This window comes from Microtus ochrogaster, chromosome 7, assembly GCF_000317375.1.
Source record: "Microtus ochrogaster isolate Prairie Vole_2 chromosome 7, MicOch1.0, whole genome shotgun sequence".
NCBI lineage: Eukaryota > Metazoa > Chordata > Mammalia > Rodentia > Cricetidae > Microtus > Microtus ochrogaster.
Window position 1 is genome coordinate 44,367,648 of NC_022014.1, and position 20,471 is coordinate 44,388,118.

The 20,471-nt window shown below is 48.2% G+C and overlaps 1 protein-coding gene across 6 annotated transcripts in view; it reads right to left on the reverse strand.

Moving 5' to 3' along the window:
* The window catches only part of Acsl6 (acyl-CoA synthetase long chain family member 6), a 60,003-nt gene that overhangs the window by 15,900 nt on the left and 23,632 nt on the right, over positions 1-20,471 (reverse strand). For 4 of the 6 annotated variants that reach the window (XM_026780704.1, XM_005350071.3, XM_005350073.2 and 1 more), the window contains 10 exons: positions 20,114-20,146; positions 18,569-18,620; positions 13,745-13,818; positions 11,604-11,681; positions 10,299-10,433; positions 9,771-9,905; positions 8,392-8,487; positions 7,252-7,324; positions 3,586-3,674; positions 2,421-2,537 (listed from right to left, as the gene is read on the reverse strand). In XM_026780704.1, coding sequence (XP_026636505.1) covers positions 2,421-2,537; positions 3,586-3,674; positions 7,252-7,324; positions 8,392-8,487; positions 9,771-9,905; positions 10,299-10,433; positions 11,604-11,681; positions 13,745-13,818; positions 18,569-18,620; positions 20,114-20,146 — 882 coding nt within the window. Of the gene's footprint in view, positions 1-2,420; positions 2,538-3,585; positions 3,675-7,251; positions 7,325-8,391; positions 8,488-9,770; positions 9,906-10,298; positions 10,434-11,603; positions 11,682-11,737; positions 11,816-13,744; positions 13,819-18,568; positions 18,621-20,113; positions 20,147-20,471 lie in introns of all 6 variants that reach the window. The other 2 variants (XM_005350070.3, XM_013347257.2) reach the window with 2 other exon arrangements.

The following is a 20,471-nucleotide window of genomic DNA, read 5'->3' on the forward strand; positions in this document are numbered from 1 at the left end:
CACTCGTCCGTTCATTCAAATAAGCTGACACCAAAACCAGGGTCGTATTTTAAAAGAAAAATTACAGATCAATCTTGTTTATGAGTAGAAACAAAAAGGCCAAACACAGCGTATAGAAAAATAGTGTTCATAGCTAAGATGAAGTTAAACCATGAAAGGCAACTGGCCTGACATGAGAGACAGAAAGAATAAACACTTATTTCAAATGTAAGAATAATTTCAATTAATATTCAGCCCTTATTTAGAAATTATGATGACTTTTGATACTGACTCCACGGGCTCTGGGCAGCTTTTGAGTTTCTCGTGTCTGAGCACACCAGCTCCTTCACAAGGATTTATTTATTCACCTCTCACCATACCCTGAATGCTGGGAGCCTCCTTTCATGTTCAGTGCTTCAGCTCTGAGTGTGTATGGTTCTGAGACTCTTTCTTTATGAAAAAAACTAATGCAGAAACCAGTATATGTCTGTAATCCCAACACTTGGAAGGTTGGGGCAGGAGGATGGCAGCACATTTGAGGCCAGTCATATCCCTAGGACTATACAGAAATACCTTCTCAAAAATAATCTATCACTGCCATCTCATCAATACATAAAAGCAAAATAATAATACAATTGATTGCAGGACCTTGCAAGGGGGCTGTTATGAGTGCAGGGCCTTGAGTCTCAAACTTCCTTGGCTTGTGGGACAACTGTTCCTCCACAGGTGTCCATGCCCCACAGGCCTCTCTGGCCCCTCTCCCACTTATCCGTGGGCCTTTGGTTGGAGGCCTCTGATTGTCTACTGATCCTGTCCCAACTGTCCTGATGGTCCCTTTTACTTTCTCTTGTTCTCTTGACCGGAGAGTCAAGTCCAGTGAGTTCCTGTCCTCAGCTTCTTCCCTCAACCCTACTCACACCAAAAATAAAAATAAAAATATATGCCTTCCCTGAGCAGAGTCCCCATTCCAGGGAACACAAGGGGACTTGTCCTTGTCTGCCACCAGCATGAGAGTTTCTCAAGGACAAGTGCACGGGCCCAAGCAGAGGCAAATTGGCTCACCTGGCCCCAGAGCCTGTGGGAGGGCTCAGCATCACTCATGTGTCTGAAAAACTCAACACTTCAATTCTGATCAAACAGCAGCAACTTTCCAGACACACAGAAGAGGTCCCTGGCTGAGTGACACTAGGCAAGGGCTCTGGGTGTTGGCAACAGCATTTTTTTCCTTTGTATTCCTGTTTGGTACATGCCAGGCACTGTTAAGGGCTAGTAGCCATAATCTCATTTGTTTCTTGTGATGACGACTGCAGCGGCAAACAATGCTATTATCCTTATTTTAAAAGTAAGGGATGTGGGCCAGAAGGACGGCTCAGTGGATAAAGGCACTTTCTGTCGAGGCTTAGGACTCGAGTCTGATTTCCAAGATTCTCATGCTAGGAGGAGAATTAAAACATCAAGCTGTTCTCTGGCTGCACAGTCCCTATGGTGTACACACTCACACGCAAGCACGCAGGTACACAGAACACATAAATAATGTATTTAAATTTAAATTAGAGAATGAGGCAAATTGGTTTGAGCTAAAAAAGCTGGGAGTTCGTAGACTGCTATGAAGATCCAGTTTCTACAAATGGGCCAGGGTGTGGCCCAAAAGAGGAGTGTGACTTTTCTCAAGGTGACACATCAACTTCCAGAGGTCAAAGAGCTGAAGCAGCCAGTATCCGGTATCCGCCAGTTCCCCAGTTCCCTGGTTTTCCCTTTTCCAGACACCGACTTCTCCACTGGGGACAGTGCCCCTGACTACGGCAGTCTGAATGAAAATGGCCCCCACAGGCTCAGAAGGAGTGGCACCACTGGGAGTTGGGGCCTTGTTGGAGTAGGTGTAGCTTTGTTGGAGAAACTATGTTACGGTGTGGGGGGGTGAGTTTTGGAGTTCTGGAAGCCCATGCCAGGCCCAGTGGCATGCTCTTTTCCTGCTGCCTGCCAGTCTGGGTATAGAATTCTCAGTAACCTCTCCAACACCACGTCTACCTGCATGCTGTTGTGTTTCCTGCTAGGACAATAACGGACTAACCCTCTGACCTGTAAGCAAGCTCCAGTGAAACACTTTCCTTTATAAGGGTTGCCGTGATCACGACGTCTCTTCACAGCAATGAAACTCTAACTAAGACACTGTCTTTCTCAGATCTGCTCAAGAAATACACCTCCTTCTACTTATCCACCAGGCTCCACACACTTGCAAACCCTTCCCTGAAATCCAGGAAGTTGATTTTAAGGCCCAAGTTCTGTCTTCCACACAGGCCAATGCCACTGTTATTGGGGCAACAGGAGCAGGAAGCTTGGGACAAGTCTGGGGTGCATATGGAGAGCTGCCCCCTCGGTGACCTGGATCTCATACCCACTCATCGTTGACATGCGGGACACCAGCCTCCAAACGCACATACCGGCAGCCATTTCCCAATGTCTCCAGTGTGAAGCCAGCCATCGCTGTCCAGGGCCTCCTTTGTCCTGTCCCCATCTTTTAAGTAGCCTTTGAACACATTTGGTCCCTTCACACATATCTGTGGGGGCGAACACCATGGCTTAGCTCACTCACCACGTAAGGGGTCCAGCACTGCCTGTCACCAGGCACAGGATCCATAGTGGCTCTCCATCTATTGGAAGGCCACTGTGGAGACTGTGACAGCCCAGAGGATGTGGAATATCCTTCTGCTATCCCTGTCCTTTGGCCCACCCCTTGCCTTCTCTGAAGCAATGCCCACCCCTGCCATGGCTACTCTTTCTTTATTTGCTACTTCTTCTCCCTCAGGAGTCCATGACCCTATGCTGTGGGACAATGGCCTTGCACTTTGTAAAGATCTGTCACTTGTATTTTAATAAAATGCTGATTGGCCACTAGCCAGGAAGGAAATAAAGGTGGGGCAACCAGAACAGGAGAATTCTGGGAAGAGAAAAGCTCAGTCTGCAGTTGTCACCAGACAGAGAGGAAGCAATATGAGAATGCCTCGCTGATTAAAGGCACCAAACCACGTGGCTAACATGTAAGAATTAGTTAATAAGGAAGCCTTAGCTACTAGGCCAACCAGTTTATAATTAATGCAGGCCTCTGTGTGTTTCTTTGGGACTGAATGGCTGTGGGACAGGTGGGACAGAAATCTCAGTCAACAACTGTAGGCTCATGGTGTTTTGTGACGCTCACCACAGATACCCATGACTGGGCAATCCTACCAGAGCTGCTCAGGTTCCCTGCTTCATTGGCAAACAATCTGTTTCTCTACCCACTCCCTAGGTCTGAGTGAGAACAGCCCAGCTCAGCCCACTTCACTTGGCCTATTTGAGTATGGCCATGTTTCTGAGGAGACAAGTAACTCGTGCCACAGCCGGGTGTGTACATGAGGGAGGGAAACTTTTTTTAAAGGTCAGAAATTAAAAAAAAAAAAATCTTGATTTAGTTCACTGAGTCTCAGTGTTGGGCTTTGGTTGAATCAAGAATAACTTTAAATGACTTTACATGCAGGTAAGGAGAAAATGGCTCCATCCACACTGTTTTTGCTGTCAACTGGCTACACATGACACCCACAGAAGCAAGACATGATATCTTAAGCTCACCTCTCCCTCTCCTTTACTGGTCCAGTAGTTGAGTTCCTCTGCATCAACCAGCTTGATATGATTGCAGGGCAGAGGTGCCCCCACGTGCCCTAGGACACCAGAACAAAATGACAGTGTTTCAGCGCTGATGGTGCTTGACATCCCATGAGGTCCCCAAGCATCCTGGCATGGTGGGGCATGCCTACTATTCCACAACTTGAGAGGCGGAGGGAAAGTATCACCATCCTTGGCTGCATGGTAAAAATTGTGAGGCTAGCCTAAGCTACATGAGACATTGCCTCTACCAAAACAAAAAGAAGACAAAGAAAAAGTGGAAACAAAACACCAAGCAGGTTAAAGTGGGGAGCTGTAGGATCTGAGTAACACACTTTACACAGGTGCTGCTCAGGTGTAAGGGGAGGAACTGAGGACAAAGCAAAATCCCAGAGAAAGCAGAGGTCGACTTTCCCTTTACATTTGATTTCTTTTTATTACACAGGATTATTTTTGAGTCAGAGTTCTCTGCATCCCAAGTTGTTTTGGAATTCACTATAGCACCCAGGCTGGTCCCACACTTGTGATCCCATGGCAACCTTACCAGACTTACAATTATGGGAGGGTACCACCATGCTAGGTTTACATTTGGTTCTTAATTTTCCCACTATACTATCGCAGGATTATACTATACTATTAGTGTAGTGTGTGTGTGTGTGTGTGTGTGTGTGTGTGTGTGTGAGAGAGAGAGCAGTATGCCACAGCACAGGTGTGGAGGTCAGAGGATAGCTTGGAGGAGTCAGTTCTCTCTCCAGGAAGTGGATCCTGGGGATTATCAGGCAGGGCAGCACATGCCTTCACTGGCTGAACTATCTCATTGGCTCTTATATTTGGTCCTTAGAGAGTGAGACAGGCATAATTTACCTATCACAAACCTACATGGGGAGCCTGAGGAAAGGAAGGTGGGAGTCTCATGTTCACTATCTATATAGTTAGGAGGTTTTACAAATGATGCCTATATTAAAACATTTTTTTTCCAGCTAGGCATAGTGGTACACACTATCTAGAAGAAGGATGTTTGAGTATCAGGAGACTGAGGCCAGAAGGTGCCACACGAGACTTTGATGTTTTCCCATTATCAGATCATACATCTTGCTTGTACAGTCATCACTTCTTTTCCACTAGTAAGGCTGTTGATTGGTGCATAGATAAGCACCTAAAACTCCTGTTACACTGCAGATTTGGACTCAGGTCTGGGATGAGGCATGAGAGTCTGTGTTTCTCACAGGATATTGATGCTGCTGTCGGACAAACACTACACTTGGTAAGCAAGGACCAAAACAAAAAACAAACAAACAAAAAACCCAAGGATGAAGCTACTCGTCCTGGGTGGGGGGGGGATTAAATTTTGTTGGTCTTACAAACTCCATTCACAATATCCTATCTAGTCAGTCACTAGCCTTTGTGGTCTTCACACATTGGCCAGCCAAAATATGGTTAAACAGGTGCTGGCCAAGGTCCTGAAACCCAGTGTGCCCTGGTTATGGAAAAGAAGGTTGTGGCACATGGATTTCTCTCTTAGAAGACACATTACCAGACCTGGTATGATACTACTATACAGAGAGACAGTCTTTCCACACCCAGTATGCTAGGTTTTCTAGTAAGAATGAATAAAAAGTCAACAGTTTGAGCCGGGGCGGTGGTGGTGCACACCTTTAATCCCAGCACTTGGGAGGCAGAGGCAGGTGGATCTCTGTGAGTTCAAAGCCAGTCTGGTTCACAAGGGCTAGCTCCAGGACAGGCTCCAAAGCTACAGAGAAACCCTGTCGAAAAAAAAAACCAAAAAACAAAAAAACAGTTTTACATGGGAAAATGCTAAGGAAAATGCCAACCCAAGTGGGGCCAAAGTGGGGATAGGGGCCTGCCACTAAGTCTGATGACTCATGTTCGATCCCCAGAAGCAGAGAGAATGGACTTTCGTAAGCCTTCTTCTGGCATCCACATATGCACCGTGAGATGTATATGTTTTCCCACACAAATAAATAAAAATAAACAAATGTACTTTTTAAAAAGGTAAGAATGAACGTGCCCAAAAGGAATGGAGTTTGTGGAATGATGGAAACGGGGGGGGGGGAGCTATGTGCTGGAGAGCTAGCTTGGCAGGTGAGAGGGTTTGCTGCTCCTACAGAGAAGAAGAATTTGGTTTCCAGATTCTTTGTTGGGCGGCTCATGACCACCTGAAACTTTTGCTCCAGGGGATCTGATTCCCCCTGCTGGCCCCCATGGGCAAGTGCACTCACAAGCGCATACTCTGCCTCCCACAGACACATAATTAACAATAAATTTAAATACTTTTAAATACTTCCAAAGAGGACTCCTGAAAAATGCCTGGAAGTAAGAATGTGACCAAAGAGTTTACATAGGAAGCAGTCTTTACCCAGCCTGAGTGTCATAAGACAGGGTTCAAAATCAGCACTCCTTATCTGGCCCAGTCAAACGCAGTTTCCATTTTGAGTCTACTATCATGTTTCAAGATGCTGTGAAATACTATTGCATTAACTAGCATTTTTTTTTTGCATGCACATCATTTTAAGTTTCCCAGTTTTTATTTGAGCAAATGTAAGCATGAACCGTGGCCCCAAGGGGAACAGTCCTAAAGAATTCTCTTGTTGAGTGCTCGGTGCCTAGGCTGAACCTGGTGATGGATGACCCACGAGCTGACTACTGCAGACTGACTTGTGTCTGCTTAGGAGGAGGACTCTCCTCACAGTGAGAGTGTGCATGGACCTCCTTTTGAGATTTCCACCACCCGCTGGATACATCGCAGGAGCCCATTCTTTAAGAAGTCGTCCTCGGAGGAACTGGAGAGATGGCTCAGCAGTTAACTACTTGCTGGTCTCCCAAAAGGACTGGGACTTGATTCCTAGACCCCACATAGTGGCTCACAACCCTAGTTCCAGGGGATCCAACATTCTCTACTGGCCCCTACAGGTACCAGACACACTCATTTTGCAAATAGGTACATGCAGACAAAACACTCATACACATACATGTTTTTGAAAGAGATAGCTGTCTAAGTCACATTCATCTCATAGCCTGCTTCTTTCATTCTGTTAAAATAACTGTAAGTAAGGCAGCGTGGTTATCTACATCTATAAAACTCACTGGGCTGGTATTATAGGCATTTACCACATAGAGTTATATCTTGTCATCTGAATTTGCACAACTTCTATTTATTTAGAAACCAGGACTGGTTCTTGAGCTAGATCAGTGGGAAAAGATGCTTGCTGCTAAGCCTGACAAAGCTGAGTTTGATCCGGAAATCCACACGGTGGAAGGATAAAACAAACTCATGAAAGTTGTCCTCTGACTTCCACATGCGTGCCAGGGCATGCACGAGCACACGCACACATCTAGATGAAGTAAGCAAATCAGTGCAATTTTAAATTACAAATAAAAATTTTAAAATAGGGGAAATATAAAAAGGAAGGTGAAAAATTTGCAATGAAGAAAATGTCAGATCTATAGCATCGCAGCCCAGACCTAACCACTGTCAACTGTTATTTTCTTTCTTTCTTTTGCTTTTATCTCCTAAGCTTCTGTGCAGATTTGATGGACTGGGAGTTTTTATTTGAGTGGACCACGGACTGTTGTTTCATTCCCCCCCTGCCCGGCTCGTGCAAGCTGTCCTACCTGAGGTCCAGTCTCCTGGTGTTGTGAAGGTACACCCAGCTGTACATTCAGTTTGCCCATAACCTTCATAGACCTTCAAGTAAAACACAGAAACCATGATGTGGGCCAAACTGTTCCAGAGCTGCCTGGTGGCCCTTCTTGGCCAGCTTGCCTCCCAGCGACTGTCTGCTGCTCCCAGCTGAGGATGGTGGGAGGCAGAGCTAGCTTGCTGCTTTTTGCCATGTGTGGTTTGGAATAAAGGTTTCTGGCCAAATTTCAACCATAGCCTCTGTTTTCACTTGGATAATGCATACTCAAGGTAAATATTCTAGACCTTCTGCAGGTCTGATTTTATCTTTGACCTTCCTCTCCAAAATTCAAGGCATATAAAGCATAAAAATTTAAGCATTGTACTTAAGAAACAGACATGTTTAACTTCCCTCCAAGCCTTGCTGCAGTCATGACACAATACCTTGCCTCTGCAGGAATGCGACAGATTTTAACTGAATGGATAAATGAAGGGATGGTTTTGCTTGTTTATTTTTTGTTTTTTTTTCTTAGAGATGATCAAACAACAACACAGGTATGGGCTCTCCCTCCCTGATACTCTCGCTTTGAGATAGGAGATGTTTTGAAGACTGTAGAGTACAAAAAGGCACACAAAACATGTATTTATATTTTTATTTTTAAAAAAATATTTATTTTATGTGTATGTGTGTGTGAGTATATGTACCATGTGTGTGCAGTGACAGTGGAGGACAGAAGAGGACAATGGAGTCCCTAAAACTGCAGCAACAGACAGTTGTGGACCACCATATGGTTATTGGAAACCAAACTCAGGTCCTCTGGAAGAGCATAAGTGTTCTTAGCCATTGAGACATCTCTCCAGCCCCTAAGGAAGCATTTATAGTTCATCTGATTATTTTTCCTTTTCCTTTTGCAAAAACTTCCAAGGTCCCAGGTAAAGGACTCCTAACAGGGATATACCTGGGGGTTCCCAAAAGGTGGCAAGGCCATTCTGCTCTGTGGATGTAAACTTTTCTTACCCACACAATGAAAGGCTTGGCTCCCCAGGATCTTCCTCTGTAACTAGAGAGTATAATAGGTGTATTGCCTGGCACACATCCCACCACCCCTGAGGGAGGCCCTGGTAGGTAATACCTGGCACCCCAGAGCTGCTCGTAGGAATCCGAGGACGGCTGGTGATGCGGGGGCTGCTCCCGTAACAATCATCCTCACGTGCCCACCGAGACTGGCCTGTGAGAAGAGAGAAGCTGCCAATGCTTGTGACACCTGAGATGGTCCTCACTCAAGACCAACTTTCAACAGCTGGGCCCTGAAAGCTATGGCTCAGATTGGGAAGAAAGCTACGTACTGAGGAAATAAAGCTACCTGCCAAGGAAGCCCCTCCCTTCCACATACTAAACCTGATCAGTCTACAATTTAACCTGCAATATGTCCTATTCTGCCACTGGTTTGAGATTAAGTGCCATTATTCTATGTGGCATTTTTTTTTAAATACTACACTTCTCCCTCCTTAAAGGATTCAGCTGCTTCCGCACACTCTCATTATTTGCAGATCTCCAAAACAATTACTTAGGACAATTTTCTCCAGCTTCCATTTTAATGGCATCGCCTTTTTCTCATGCATAAATCAATACTATGCTTTATTTACTATGTTCTGCAGAGGACAAAGGGTGCTTGAAACACTCTGTTTCTGTAAGTTGATCCAAGAGAGCTTAAATATTAATTTTTATGGTTAAAAATAGAATAGCAAGGAAAAGAGTGAGCTGGTACTACTAATGAACTAGATTCCTTGCATGGTGCAGAGCATGGAGACTGTGGTGGCGATACGTCTGGACGGGCCTGATTTGGGAGAAACTGAAGGGACAGGACACCAGAAGAGGGAAAGGGGACCCTTAGCCATCTGGTGTGGAGTGCTATTTCAACCCGCCACAGACTGTTTACTGGGAATGGCAAGAGGAAGCCCAGACCTTCAGATCCCAGGAGTGTCATAGTGGAGTACTGGCCTGACCACCCAGGCAAGATGGAGGCCTTTTAAAAAATGTATATATGTGGTATGTATGCATATGAATACAATATTTTAAATTAATCATTTGAGAATCTCATACCACATTCATTCCTCATTCCTCCTGTTAACTCCACCGGGTCCATCCCTAACTCCCTCACCTCTCCCAACTCCCTGTCCTCTCTTTTGGTTTGTTTAACATCCTATGGAGTCCAGCTTGTGCTGCCCATATATGCAAGGGTATGAGGCCATCCACTGGAGCAGAAGCAACCCAGGGGTCCTCCCGCTAGTTGCTTTTTAGCAAATACAGCACATCTCCAAAAATAAAAAAGTAAAAAAACAAAAAACCATGGCTTTTAAAATTCCGGCGGCAGCTTAAGCTTTGACTCCATGAGCATAAGAGTCATTTCCTCACGGTATCACAGGTCACTGACACAATCTTCTCCACTTCTCCTGTGAGGTCGCCCGCCGGGCACCGCGTCACGCTAGACTCACAGGCTCGTTCCTTTACCTGAATCTTATTAAAGAAGAGGTCATCCCAGATGCTGTTGTTTCTGATGATTCCACTCCGGACCTCAGCCTGCTTTCGCTTTGCTGCGAACTCCAGGAGCCAGCGCTTTAATGAAGTGTCTGCCTGGTGGAAGATCTGAGGAACACAAGCAGGAGACAGCTCTCAGGGCCTGACGCTCTTGCTTTTAAACACATCTTCCAGGAAGCAGACCCAGACTAGCTAGCAGAGGAGCCATACTCCAGTGTACCCTCGTGAGAGGTCACTGCATTTGTGGCCTGAAGCTGAAGGTTAGCACTGTCAAGGGCCAGGAACATTTTGGAGATAGGAAAGGGAGGGGAGGAGAGGAGGAGGGAGGAGAAAAGCTAGGTCTCTTTAACCAGAGTTTTGGAGGCTGAAGAAAACCAGAGAAGGAAGTGCAGGGAAGAGACAGGGGACATAGGAAAGGAGGAGAGGGAAAGCAAGCCTCCCCGGGACTCCAGATTCTGTCCACAGCAGCTAATACAAAGCCTTGTAGTCTGTGGGGCTCACCTTGTCATACATCCGATTCAGCAGCCGTGGGACCACAGGGAAGATGGTGGGGCGAAGAGCCTTCATGTCATCTGAGAGGAGGCGGATGTCTCCCTGGAAGAAGCCCACGCGGCCTCCATGGCAGTAGACAACAGACTGAAGGGAGAGGACAAGAATGTGGGAATTACTTGGGGTGGGTCCTCCTGGCTGCAGTCCAGAGCTGTCAAGTTTCTAAGGCCCCACCCAACCCTGGCTGCTGCCGTAAGACGGTGAGGAGTGCAAGGGAGTGACCCACCCACCTACAACCTTCGCACTAAGTCCCAGCCAGGCCTGGGGAGAAGGCCGGGGAGAAGGCCGGGTGACAACTGCTGAAGGAGCCATTCTTGGTGGCGCCTGCCCTGTCGCAGCCACCCTGCTCCCACGCTGGAGACTCAGCTCTGTGAAATGTTCTGCTATCTGCACTCTATAAAAGGGTCTGCTCCAGCTCCCTAGAGGGGTCGTAGATTTCCCAGGGACATCTCTCTCCTCGGGCACTAGCCTTGGCGGGAGATCAGGGGCTCCTGGCTGGTTCCTATGGGGCCAGAAGCACACACAGGGCCCTTACATGTGTTCTGTTTTGTAACACCCAGGACAGCCTTTTAAGGAAGGATCATTTGTGGGAGAGGAATGCAAAGCTTGGAGAGGTAAAATGACTGGCTCAGTTGGATAAAACGAGTTGACATTAGAATATCTGGCAATCTAATCCAAGCCCAGAGAGGGGGAAAGCCCCACGATAGCAGATCTCCCCTCTGGACGAAGTAGAAATATACTTGAAAGATGTATTTTATTCACAGGCTGCTCCTTTGAGTGATATGTGCATGGGACAGTCTCCAACCCCACCTTCCTAGATGGATTCCTGCCTTTGCTCGCTCTGCTCTCACCAGGTCTGTCTCAGGGCCATTCTTACACAGTCCCGGTCTACAGCCCCTGGAGCCATGACAATGCCACAATTTTACTGCTTCATTCTGCCTTATAGGAGCTTTCGCGTCATGGAACACAAGCGTGTTGCCCGTCACAGGGCACTTCTGTAAATCTGTAAAATGCTCTTGCAGCTGACACCGCCAGCCAGGCCCTCGGCCAGCTGAGGTGTGTCTGGGTGTTTACGGAGGAACTGCACCTAGGAAGGACAGGTGGAGAGGCCAAGGTCCTTGGATCCCTCTGGCCCCTTGTGCTACCTTCTAAGGATGGAGTATTGAGTCCTACTTCACACCGGCAGTGACAAGTGATGCCCTACTCTAAGTGAAGGTTCTAGGCACAGAGGGTGCCTCCCTGACGCCAGAGCCTTACCTGCACCATTCGCTCAAACATGTGTGCTAAAGGCAAATAGGAAAAGTGCACATCCGCACAAGTGGGAGCCCACTGACTCTGCAAGAAAACACAGGGAGCCCAGGCAAGTCCCGTCAGGCAGGCAGAAGTCTTACCTGGATCACTCTCTCAAACATGTGAGCCAGAGGCAGGAAGGAGATGAGCACATCGTCCTGTCTCGGAAAGATCACTTTCTGCAGGTGACGGGCATGGGAGACAGAAAGGAAAGAAACACTGACAGGAAGACAACGAGAGAGTCATAAAACAATAAAGAGAAAAATGGTCCTGGGGGGGAGGGGTGGACAGGAAGTGGGGGAGGGGGAGAGGGAGGACAGAGAGAGGTGAGATGAGAGGGAAAAATGATGAAAGGAGGGGGTGGGGAGGGAAGGTGGAGGGAGAAAGGAGAGAGGGGAAGGGAGAAGGGGGAGGAAGGAAGGGGAGAGAAAGAGAAAGAGAAAGAGAGAGAGAGAGAGAGAGAGAGAGAGAGAGAGAGAGAGAGAGAGAGAAAGAGGGAGAGAAAGAGAGAGGCAGCATAGGAAGCGAAGTGTTAGGTCGCAGCGCCAGTGGGTGTAGGTTATCTGCAGAAGCAAAGAGCCACATGAAGCACACATAAACCAGCAGAGCCAGGCTCCGCAGGGAAGTCTCCTCTCAGGACGGCCTGCACCTCGCTTGCAGTCTGTCTGTCGGTGGTGGCGCCAGCCTGACTCTCTCATCCCCATCCTTCCTGAAACATCTGCCATGGTCTCCCTGGGCCACCGAGCAGAGACCAGTTTTGACTCCATGGCATTTTCTAGGCCTTTCTTGTAGAGAAAATGGCTCAGAGAGTCCTTCATCTCATCTGTGCCAGCTGGGCTGAGTTTTGGGCGGTGACAGAGGAGAACGGGCCAAACCACAAACAGGTGGCCAGACACAGACTCCGGAGTCACAGCTAGGAAGCAGGGCCTTCCTTAAAGGAGAATGCATCAGCTGGGCACTAGCCCACAGCTGTCTCAGATGGGACTGATCCCAGAGACACAGGCTGTTCTGTCAGCAAAGGGTGGGAGTTTCCTTAGTGGGTCCTAACTGCTCTTTGTCTTGTCATAGAAGTCATTACTCCCTTTTGCCTCCTGAACCAATGTGGACAAACTTTGGGATCCTGAATCATGGCTCAGAACCTGATCTCAACCAGCAACCATGCCTCGGTTTCCCACCAAATCATCTCAGGGTTTGGAGTCTAGGCTCCCAGTACCCTGTGGTACACACTCGGAGAGAGAGATTGTTTCCATGGTGGAGAAAGGGCCTGCCGTCCTTTCTCCTGAAGGAAGCTGTGGCACATACTCACCGCAATGCACTCTGGGCAGCTCCTCCTGTCTGAGCTGGTTATAAACACTAAGGTGCTTTAGTCGGACCAAGAAAGCAAGCCGTGTGGGCTTTACAGCTGCCTTTGAGCACAGCCTTACAGTTAGCAGCTGTCGCTGTTTCTCAGACTCTAGTAGTCTTTAGACATAAAATCACCAAATCAAACCCTGGCCTGCGTGAGAAGCAAGTCAGTGAGGCTTATTCTCCAAACAAAGGCACACACAGGAGCTCAAGAGCTCATTTTTGAAGTGAAGAAAAAAAAATAAAACAAAAAACCAAAAAGCAGGTTTGCATGCTCCCCACCCCCACCCTGGGCTCCTGGAGCTTTTAAATATTAAGTGAATGTTGGGGGGAGGGTCATTTTGGCATTGGGGTTGAAAGCTGGTCTGATGGCTCATGCCTGTAATGCCAGCATCTGGGAAACTGAGGCAGGAGGATCAGCTATTTGAGGCCAGCCTGGCATACATAGTGAGACCCCAATCCCCTCTCCCGAAAAAATAGTGTTAGGGATTAAAAAGCGGTTGTGAAAGGTGTCCGATGAGGACAGAAACTCCTGCCTGCAAGCGCTGCCCAAAGCCTAAAAGAACGACAGCAACAAAACACAACTCTGAGCACATCCAACCCTGGGTCCTCTCAATACAGCCATCGCAGGCTAATTGAGAATATGGCCAATGCATTTGAAGATGAGGGTGTCCTATGGTAGTATCAAAAGCCTGGACACCCTGCCAGGACAACTTGAAGTGTCCCCTCCAGAAACAGCTGCACGGGAAGTTTACTTTATTCACCTCGGTCACTTTCAGGAAGCCTGAGAAGTCAGCCACCACGTTCCCATGGGTGAGCATGGCACCTTTGGGGTTCCCTGAAAACAGAAGGCAAGAAGGAACACTGATTAGGAGGCAGAAAGTTACCCTTTAACCTCCACATACGTACTGTAGCATGGCACACCGTGACATGGGGTGTACCCACCCAACCCCTACGCATCTGTAATCTCAGTTCTCCGAAGGATGAGGCAGGAGAATTTCTGTGAGTTAAGGCCTGGACTATAGACTGAAACTCTGTCTTGAAAAGAGGCCTCTAATTTTACATGCTATGTGAATTTTGCCTCAAAAGGGGAACAAATGGAGAGAAAGAAACCGAATCTGTGAGGAGGATCTCTTTGGAGAGGGTTACACTGAGTCATCTCTCTCAATTCTAATCTGAAACCTGAGCTCATGCAGATGCTAATAGGACCTAGGGAACCCAATGAGAAGCCAGAAGAGGCCCCAGTAACTTCAAACAAGTAAAGAACCCCAGAGGCAGGAGGCAGTCTACAGTCAGGAGTCAGCCTGAGAGGATGCTGTCTTAGAAGGAACCTGTTCATCAGGTTGTTCTACCAGGTATCTTGTCAATCAATGAGAAATGCAACCTCCCCATAACACCAAGGAGAGAATTGGTGCAGACAGAGTTAGGAGCCCTGGTGAAGGAGGGCTCAGGTAGCCCAGGAACAGTACTGCCTACATCAGAACTCAGAACACTATCCATCATTGAAAGCATAGGTGTTTCAATGTTTTCCCTCAACCATCTCCCAACTTCCACAACCCACTTCCTTGTTCTTGATCCCCCAGGTTAAACCTGGTGGGAGAAGGTGGAGACCCCACTAGCAAAGTTGGGAAGCAGGAGAAGCAGAGAGGGGAGAAGGATGGGGGATTGGGTTCCCATGCCGAAGCCACAGCTCGAACTGCCACTGTGTTTCTGAATTAAGCCTCTGTGACTTGCAGAGACCATGGGATACTTTATTAACCAATAGTGACCAGGAAGACATTTATCCAGGGTCAGAGAGAGAAAGAGAGAGAGAGAGAGAGAGAGAGAGAGAGAGAGAGAGAGAGAGAGAGAGAACTTCCCTCCTCGATCACGTGGAATTTGGTAACAGAGATAAAAATAAACTCTTTTTCATAATTATATCCCCTGAGGCCTGCTTTCTCATCTTGCAGGTGACCCACTTGGCATCAGTCAAAGCCTCATCTTTTAATTCAAGTGATGGAGGCGTTCCTCTGCTTAGGACGAGTGATGAGTGAGGCCTCAGCCTGCACGCTGGTGCTTTCACCCGTGATGCCAACAGCAGATTTGGTTTTGGGGGACATAAAAGCTTGTGTTATTTGAAAAGTGATTTTTTTTTTCCTAATGGGTAGTCATTAAAATGTCTTCCTTCTGAAAAGAGAAAGACGCAGAGGCTCTGCCTTACCTGTGCCTGGCTCTCTATTCCAGCGCTCTGTCAGGCCTGAGCCTATGTTATTTCTCTTCTCTGACCCTCAAGATTCACACCCTACAGAAGCCCAGGGTGCTTAAAGTACTCCAGGAATCACCTGGCAATTTTCACCTTCAGATTCTGGAAGTTTCTAAGGATCATTCTCCAGATACCAGTCACAGACAGAGCTGTCACAAAATAGGTCCTGGTGCCGAAGTTGTCGGAGGGGCTGGCTGGCACACACATGACCAATGTAAGCTCAGGGCAGAAATCCCTACAGCCCTCTCAGCTGAGGCCTGACACTGATGGCCTTGGTGGTTCTCCATTCTGCGCCCGTTTCTTCTCCAGCGTAATGCCAAAGTTCAGACCTTTCAGAAGCACAAATATTCTTGTAGATTCAAATGTCACTTTATAAATGACCTACAGGACTCTTAAAATATTCCCGGAAATGTTCAGATTATTTCCACAAGTCATCTCTACACATTGCTCAAAGGCTGAAGGAGAAGCAAATGTTGGTCAGAGTCTAGAAGCTGAAGACAAAAGTTCTCTTGGGAAGTGTGAGGAGAGCCTTCAGGAAGTCTCCGTCGGCTGTGCACATTCAGGACAAATCTACACCTCCAGCAGCATGTCCTGTAAACTGGATGTAGAAAGTTTTCTGGTTGCTCATGTGGAGGACAAAAATCATCCTAGACAGAGCTATGAGCAATCAGTTTGCAGAGCCAAGATGCAGGTTTTCCTGTAGCTGTCTTGGTTGCTGGTACAGACAGTGAGAGGCTCTGCCACCCAGGTCAACGTCTCAGTGATAGCCACTGTCAATTTCTTGGTTCCCACTCAGAAGCCAATAAATAATTGTATTATTCATTTACTATCTGTGGAAACCGAGTCTGAAGAGAGGTCATGTGATTTCAAGGCAGTAGCAAGAATGCTGAGTTGTCTCCCCGAGCACCAGCCGGTGTTTTCACAGTGATTGTGTACAACCTGGCTCCAGACGGTGCTGACTGATTCTGTTCTTCTCTGGCCTGACTGATTTCAGGATAGTCCCTCCACAGGCTAGAAGGTGCCAAAAGTCAGTGTCAGGTCATCGTTTTCACGTTTCCCCACCACCAATGCTGATGACCAGACATTCCACATGCTGAGACATCGGGAACAAGTGGACCGACAAGAGGATGAATGTAAGAGGCACAACACAGGCTTAGCCTAAATCCGAGGAAGTCCAAGTATGTGGTCCAGCCGGATGATTCTGGGCCAAAGGCCTGCTTGCTCTCTCAGACCTGCCTGGCACCTGCCACGGCTTTAAAGAAGATGGCCGAGCAGTTTTCCAGCCCCGTGCATGCTGCCCCTCTGCACAGATAGGTAAGGCCAGCCTGGTCTCCGCGTGAGTCCACAGTACGGAAGGCACTGGGTGGGACGCCTGTGCCTTCCAGCTGGCCAGCAGCGTGTTTCAACAGCACGGGATACTTCTCCAGATAAAGGAGCTGTGGCATTGACAGAGTGAAGTACTGAAGTTACTCTGGGAGGCCGAGGAGGTCCAAGCTAAAAGCCACAGCAGCGACTTATTCCCCAATCCATGTTATCAAAAAAAATTATGCTATGAAACTCAACACCCAGAAAATTTCAGGAGGTGCTATTTTAAAAGCAACATAAGCCTGAGGGGCATTTTTAAAATTCTGGGCTGGCTCTGGAGAGCGGGGGCTGTGTTACTTTTCTAAATGATTTAGTAAAATAAAGTTTGTTTGTTTGTTTGTTTGTTTGTTTTTTCGAGACAGGGTTTCTCTGTAGTTTTAGAGCCTGTCCTGGAACTAGCTCTTGTAGACCAGGCTGGCCTCAAACTCATAGAGATCTGCCTGCCTCTGCCTCCTGGTATTAAAGTGCTGGGATTAAAGGCATGTGCCATCACCGCCCAGCCGTAAAATATAGTTTTAAAAAACAATCTTTAAACCTGTTTGAGTTAAAGGCCAAGAATCCACCCCAATCCCATAGCTGATAAAGTCATACCCATCAAGATCTACTGCCATGCATAATCCATTGATGTGGCTGGTCCTGGGTCTCCCAAATGCTGTGTAAGCTGTTCCTTTGAAAAGTTCAGGGATCCCAGGTCACTGCCCACTGACAACTATCGTCAGGCTGGTCAACCCTTGGTCTTGAAGTGATTGCTGGAAACTTCTTGTCCATTCAAGGTGAAGCAAGTAACTTCCTGTGATAGTTTGAATGAATGCCTCCTATAGTCTCAGGCATTTCAATGCTTGTTCCCCACCTGTGGCACTGTTTGAGCAGCTGGGGAGGCACGGCCTTGCTGGAGGAAGTATGCCCCTGGGAGTAGGCTTTGAGAGTTTAAAGACTCATGCCATCTCTAGTTTGCTTTCCCTGCTTCTTGCTTGCAGTTTGAGGTGTGAGTTTCCAGACCTCAGCATCCAGCTCCAGTCCACCATGTCTGCTGCCTGTTGCCATGTTGTCCAACTCCACCATCATGGAGTCTAAGCCTTTGGAGCCACAGGCCTCAATGAGCCCTTGCTTCTGTAGGTTGCCTTGGTCATGGTGTTTTATCAGTGCCACAGGAAGTAACCAGGACATTTCCTCTGTCATCCGATGAGGAGGCAGCAATGAGAAGGGTGCTAGGAGAACGGATGAAAGCGCAATGCGGGTCCCGGTGTCTCTCGGAGCGGATTTGCTCTCAAGCCTGCTAGCCTCACAGGCTAGTGCTGAGGGGCACAGTGAAAGCTGGGACAGGGCTCTGTAGACTGTAAAGTGCTGGATCTGTCCCTTCTCCAGGAAGCATTTCCAGATTATTCTTGCTGGTATAGCCCTTGCTCAGCACCAGACACAGTCATTTCTCTGCTCATGCCTTCTTCCTGACAATCTTGCCCATGGTTGTCCTTGTACATCCCACCCCCATCTTACTTGACACCTTTAACCACCTCCTCCCAGGTGGGGACTTGGGGACAGTGACAGCAGAGGGCTTAAGTGGTTGACTTGGTTCTCTATCCGGTGGTGGAGATGGGGTTTTAAGCCCATACTCCTCCCCTGGTCTCTGACACAAAGGCCAGGCAGAAGCAGAAAACAGAGGGGAGAACTATTTCTCAGAAGAAACGACTCCGTGAGCAGAGGACACTCTCCAGCTTTTGATCCAGCTGCCTAGACTCCTTTGTCTCAGATGTAGAAGGTGCTGAGTCCCCTCATTGCCTGTCTACATCTGGCCAGCCCTGCCTCGCCCAGCATGGCTAATGGCAGAAGCAGAAGTCAGCCAACAACAGTAACTGAGCAGGACCAGGACCAGGATGAGACTCAGTCCACACCACAGAGAACACGAGAGACCCCCAAAGTCTCCTTCCAGGCAGCCGGGAGCAGAGACAAGCACTCACGACCGAGGGTCTGGGCCTCTGCTTACCTGTTGTGCCGCTGGTGAAGCACACAATGGAGAGGTCATCAGGACGTGGGGGCTGCGGGAATGAGAAGAGACGTGTATTGGGGGGAACCAGTGGGACCCCTTTACCACCCAGGCCCACGCATGCACTACAGTGAGTGATGTGCTGGGCATGTTACACACTTCTGTGTGCTACCGTGGGAGAGATGGGCAGGCAAGCTCCCAAGAACGAGGAAAGAAACATAGTATGTGGACACCCGCTTGTCCTACCAACCTCATACCTGGTCCCATTTTCCCTACCCCAGCCTGAGCAGAGTACTGCATGGGGTTGGGCTGCTGAAGCCAAAGACCCTTCCTTTCTAGTAGGCGTGGCTTGCTGTTTAGCTGTTTAAAGCACCCCCAAGCTCTGCATCAGGCCCTGGCTGAAGGGGCCCATGGTCCTGGGCCACTAGGAGGAGTCGACCTAGTCCATGGGCATGCAGGGAACAGCTTTCTAAAGAGGTAGCCTGTGAAGTGATGGGTAAAAGCGAGGGGGCTTCGGGAAGGGGTGCTGGACACGGGGCATGCTGAAGACTCATGCAGCACTTCTTGGAGGCAGAGTCTGGCACAACAGAGATGTAAAAGGACCCAGGATTACACATGGAGGGCTCTAGGAAGTAGAGCTATGACCTGCTCTGGCCTGGATGTGAGAAAGCTCATCAGAGGTGGCAAGGGAGTGGGAAAGACTGAGCAGGGGGAGGCCTAGAAACCAGAGGCCTTGTGAGAAACCTGAGCTTCTCCCTTCAATGCCCAGTTCAGAAGGCAGAGATGGTCATTACTACCTGACCTTTGGTGGGACCACATACGATGGCACTCAGAAAAGTTCAAAGAATAAAAATGAACAAAGAAAAATCCAGAGTGGTGGCTCATGCTTGTTATCTCAGCGCTTGGAGGCAGAGACCATGAAACTGACGGGGTTTCCTGGCTGGCCAGCCTTGCCCACTTGGCAAGGTCCAGACCTGTTGAGAGGCCCTGTCTTAAAGAATAGTGCCTGAGGAAAATTAGTTGAGGCTGATGTTGGGCCTCCACATACCCTCACATACACCTGTATAAACACCTGTATACATATAAACACGAATATGCACACACACATGCACACACACACACGCACACATACACACACGCACACACACAGATGATGCCAACGGCTCCTGGGCCATGAGGTTCACTTCTAGATCTTGAATGCTTCTATCCATCTTATGCTCTGTGGGCTTCATAGCATTCAAGGGAGATAAAGGAAAACAAGACCTCCCTATGAAAACATTACAAGAGCGCCAAGGGTGGCAAGGACTGGATGTCCTTTTGTCTCTCTCCCCACATCTGACTCCTGCCCTCAGTCCTCTCCTGGGCTCTCAACCCGCAGCAGTGTTGGGCAGCGGGGTAAGCACTGCTAGGCTCACAGGAGCTGCTTATTGACACGGAGGTAGGTACTCCTTGGCCTCTCTCCCCAGCCCTGTTCAGCGAGGGCTCCAAGAGAACGGGTCTTACTCATTATCTTGCTCACCAATGCCTGCTGGGAGATTAGCTTACCACGGGGGCATGGAGATTCTCTTGGCCACAGTCCTGAAAAAAGAAAATACTATTTTTAAAATGTTCAAAAGTGATTATAAAATTCAAAAAGTCAAGATCACTCACCACAGTAGGCCTTGCTCTTACGCCAAGCCCAGAGCTTAGGATCCCTGCCTGGACATGGACTGCGGTGACAAAGGCCACTTTAGGGGTCCTTCCTCAGACATATTCTAGCCTGAGGCTCCTGGGGAAAAGGGAGGATGCTGAGGGGTCGCAGGCCTGCCCCATATGCTACAGACAAAGAGTCTGTTACTCAGGAGAAGCCAGGCACCATACACATATCACTTAGTTTTGGACATATTGGGAAATGTACACAAGA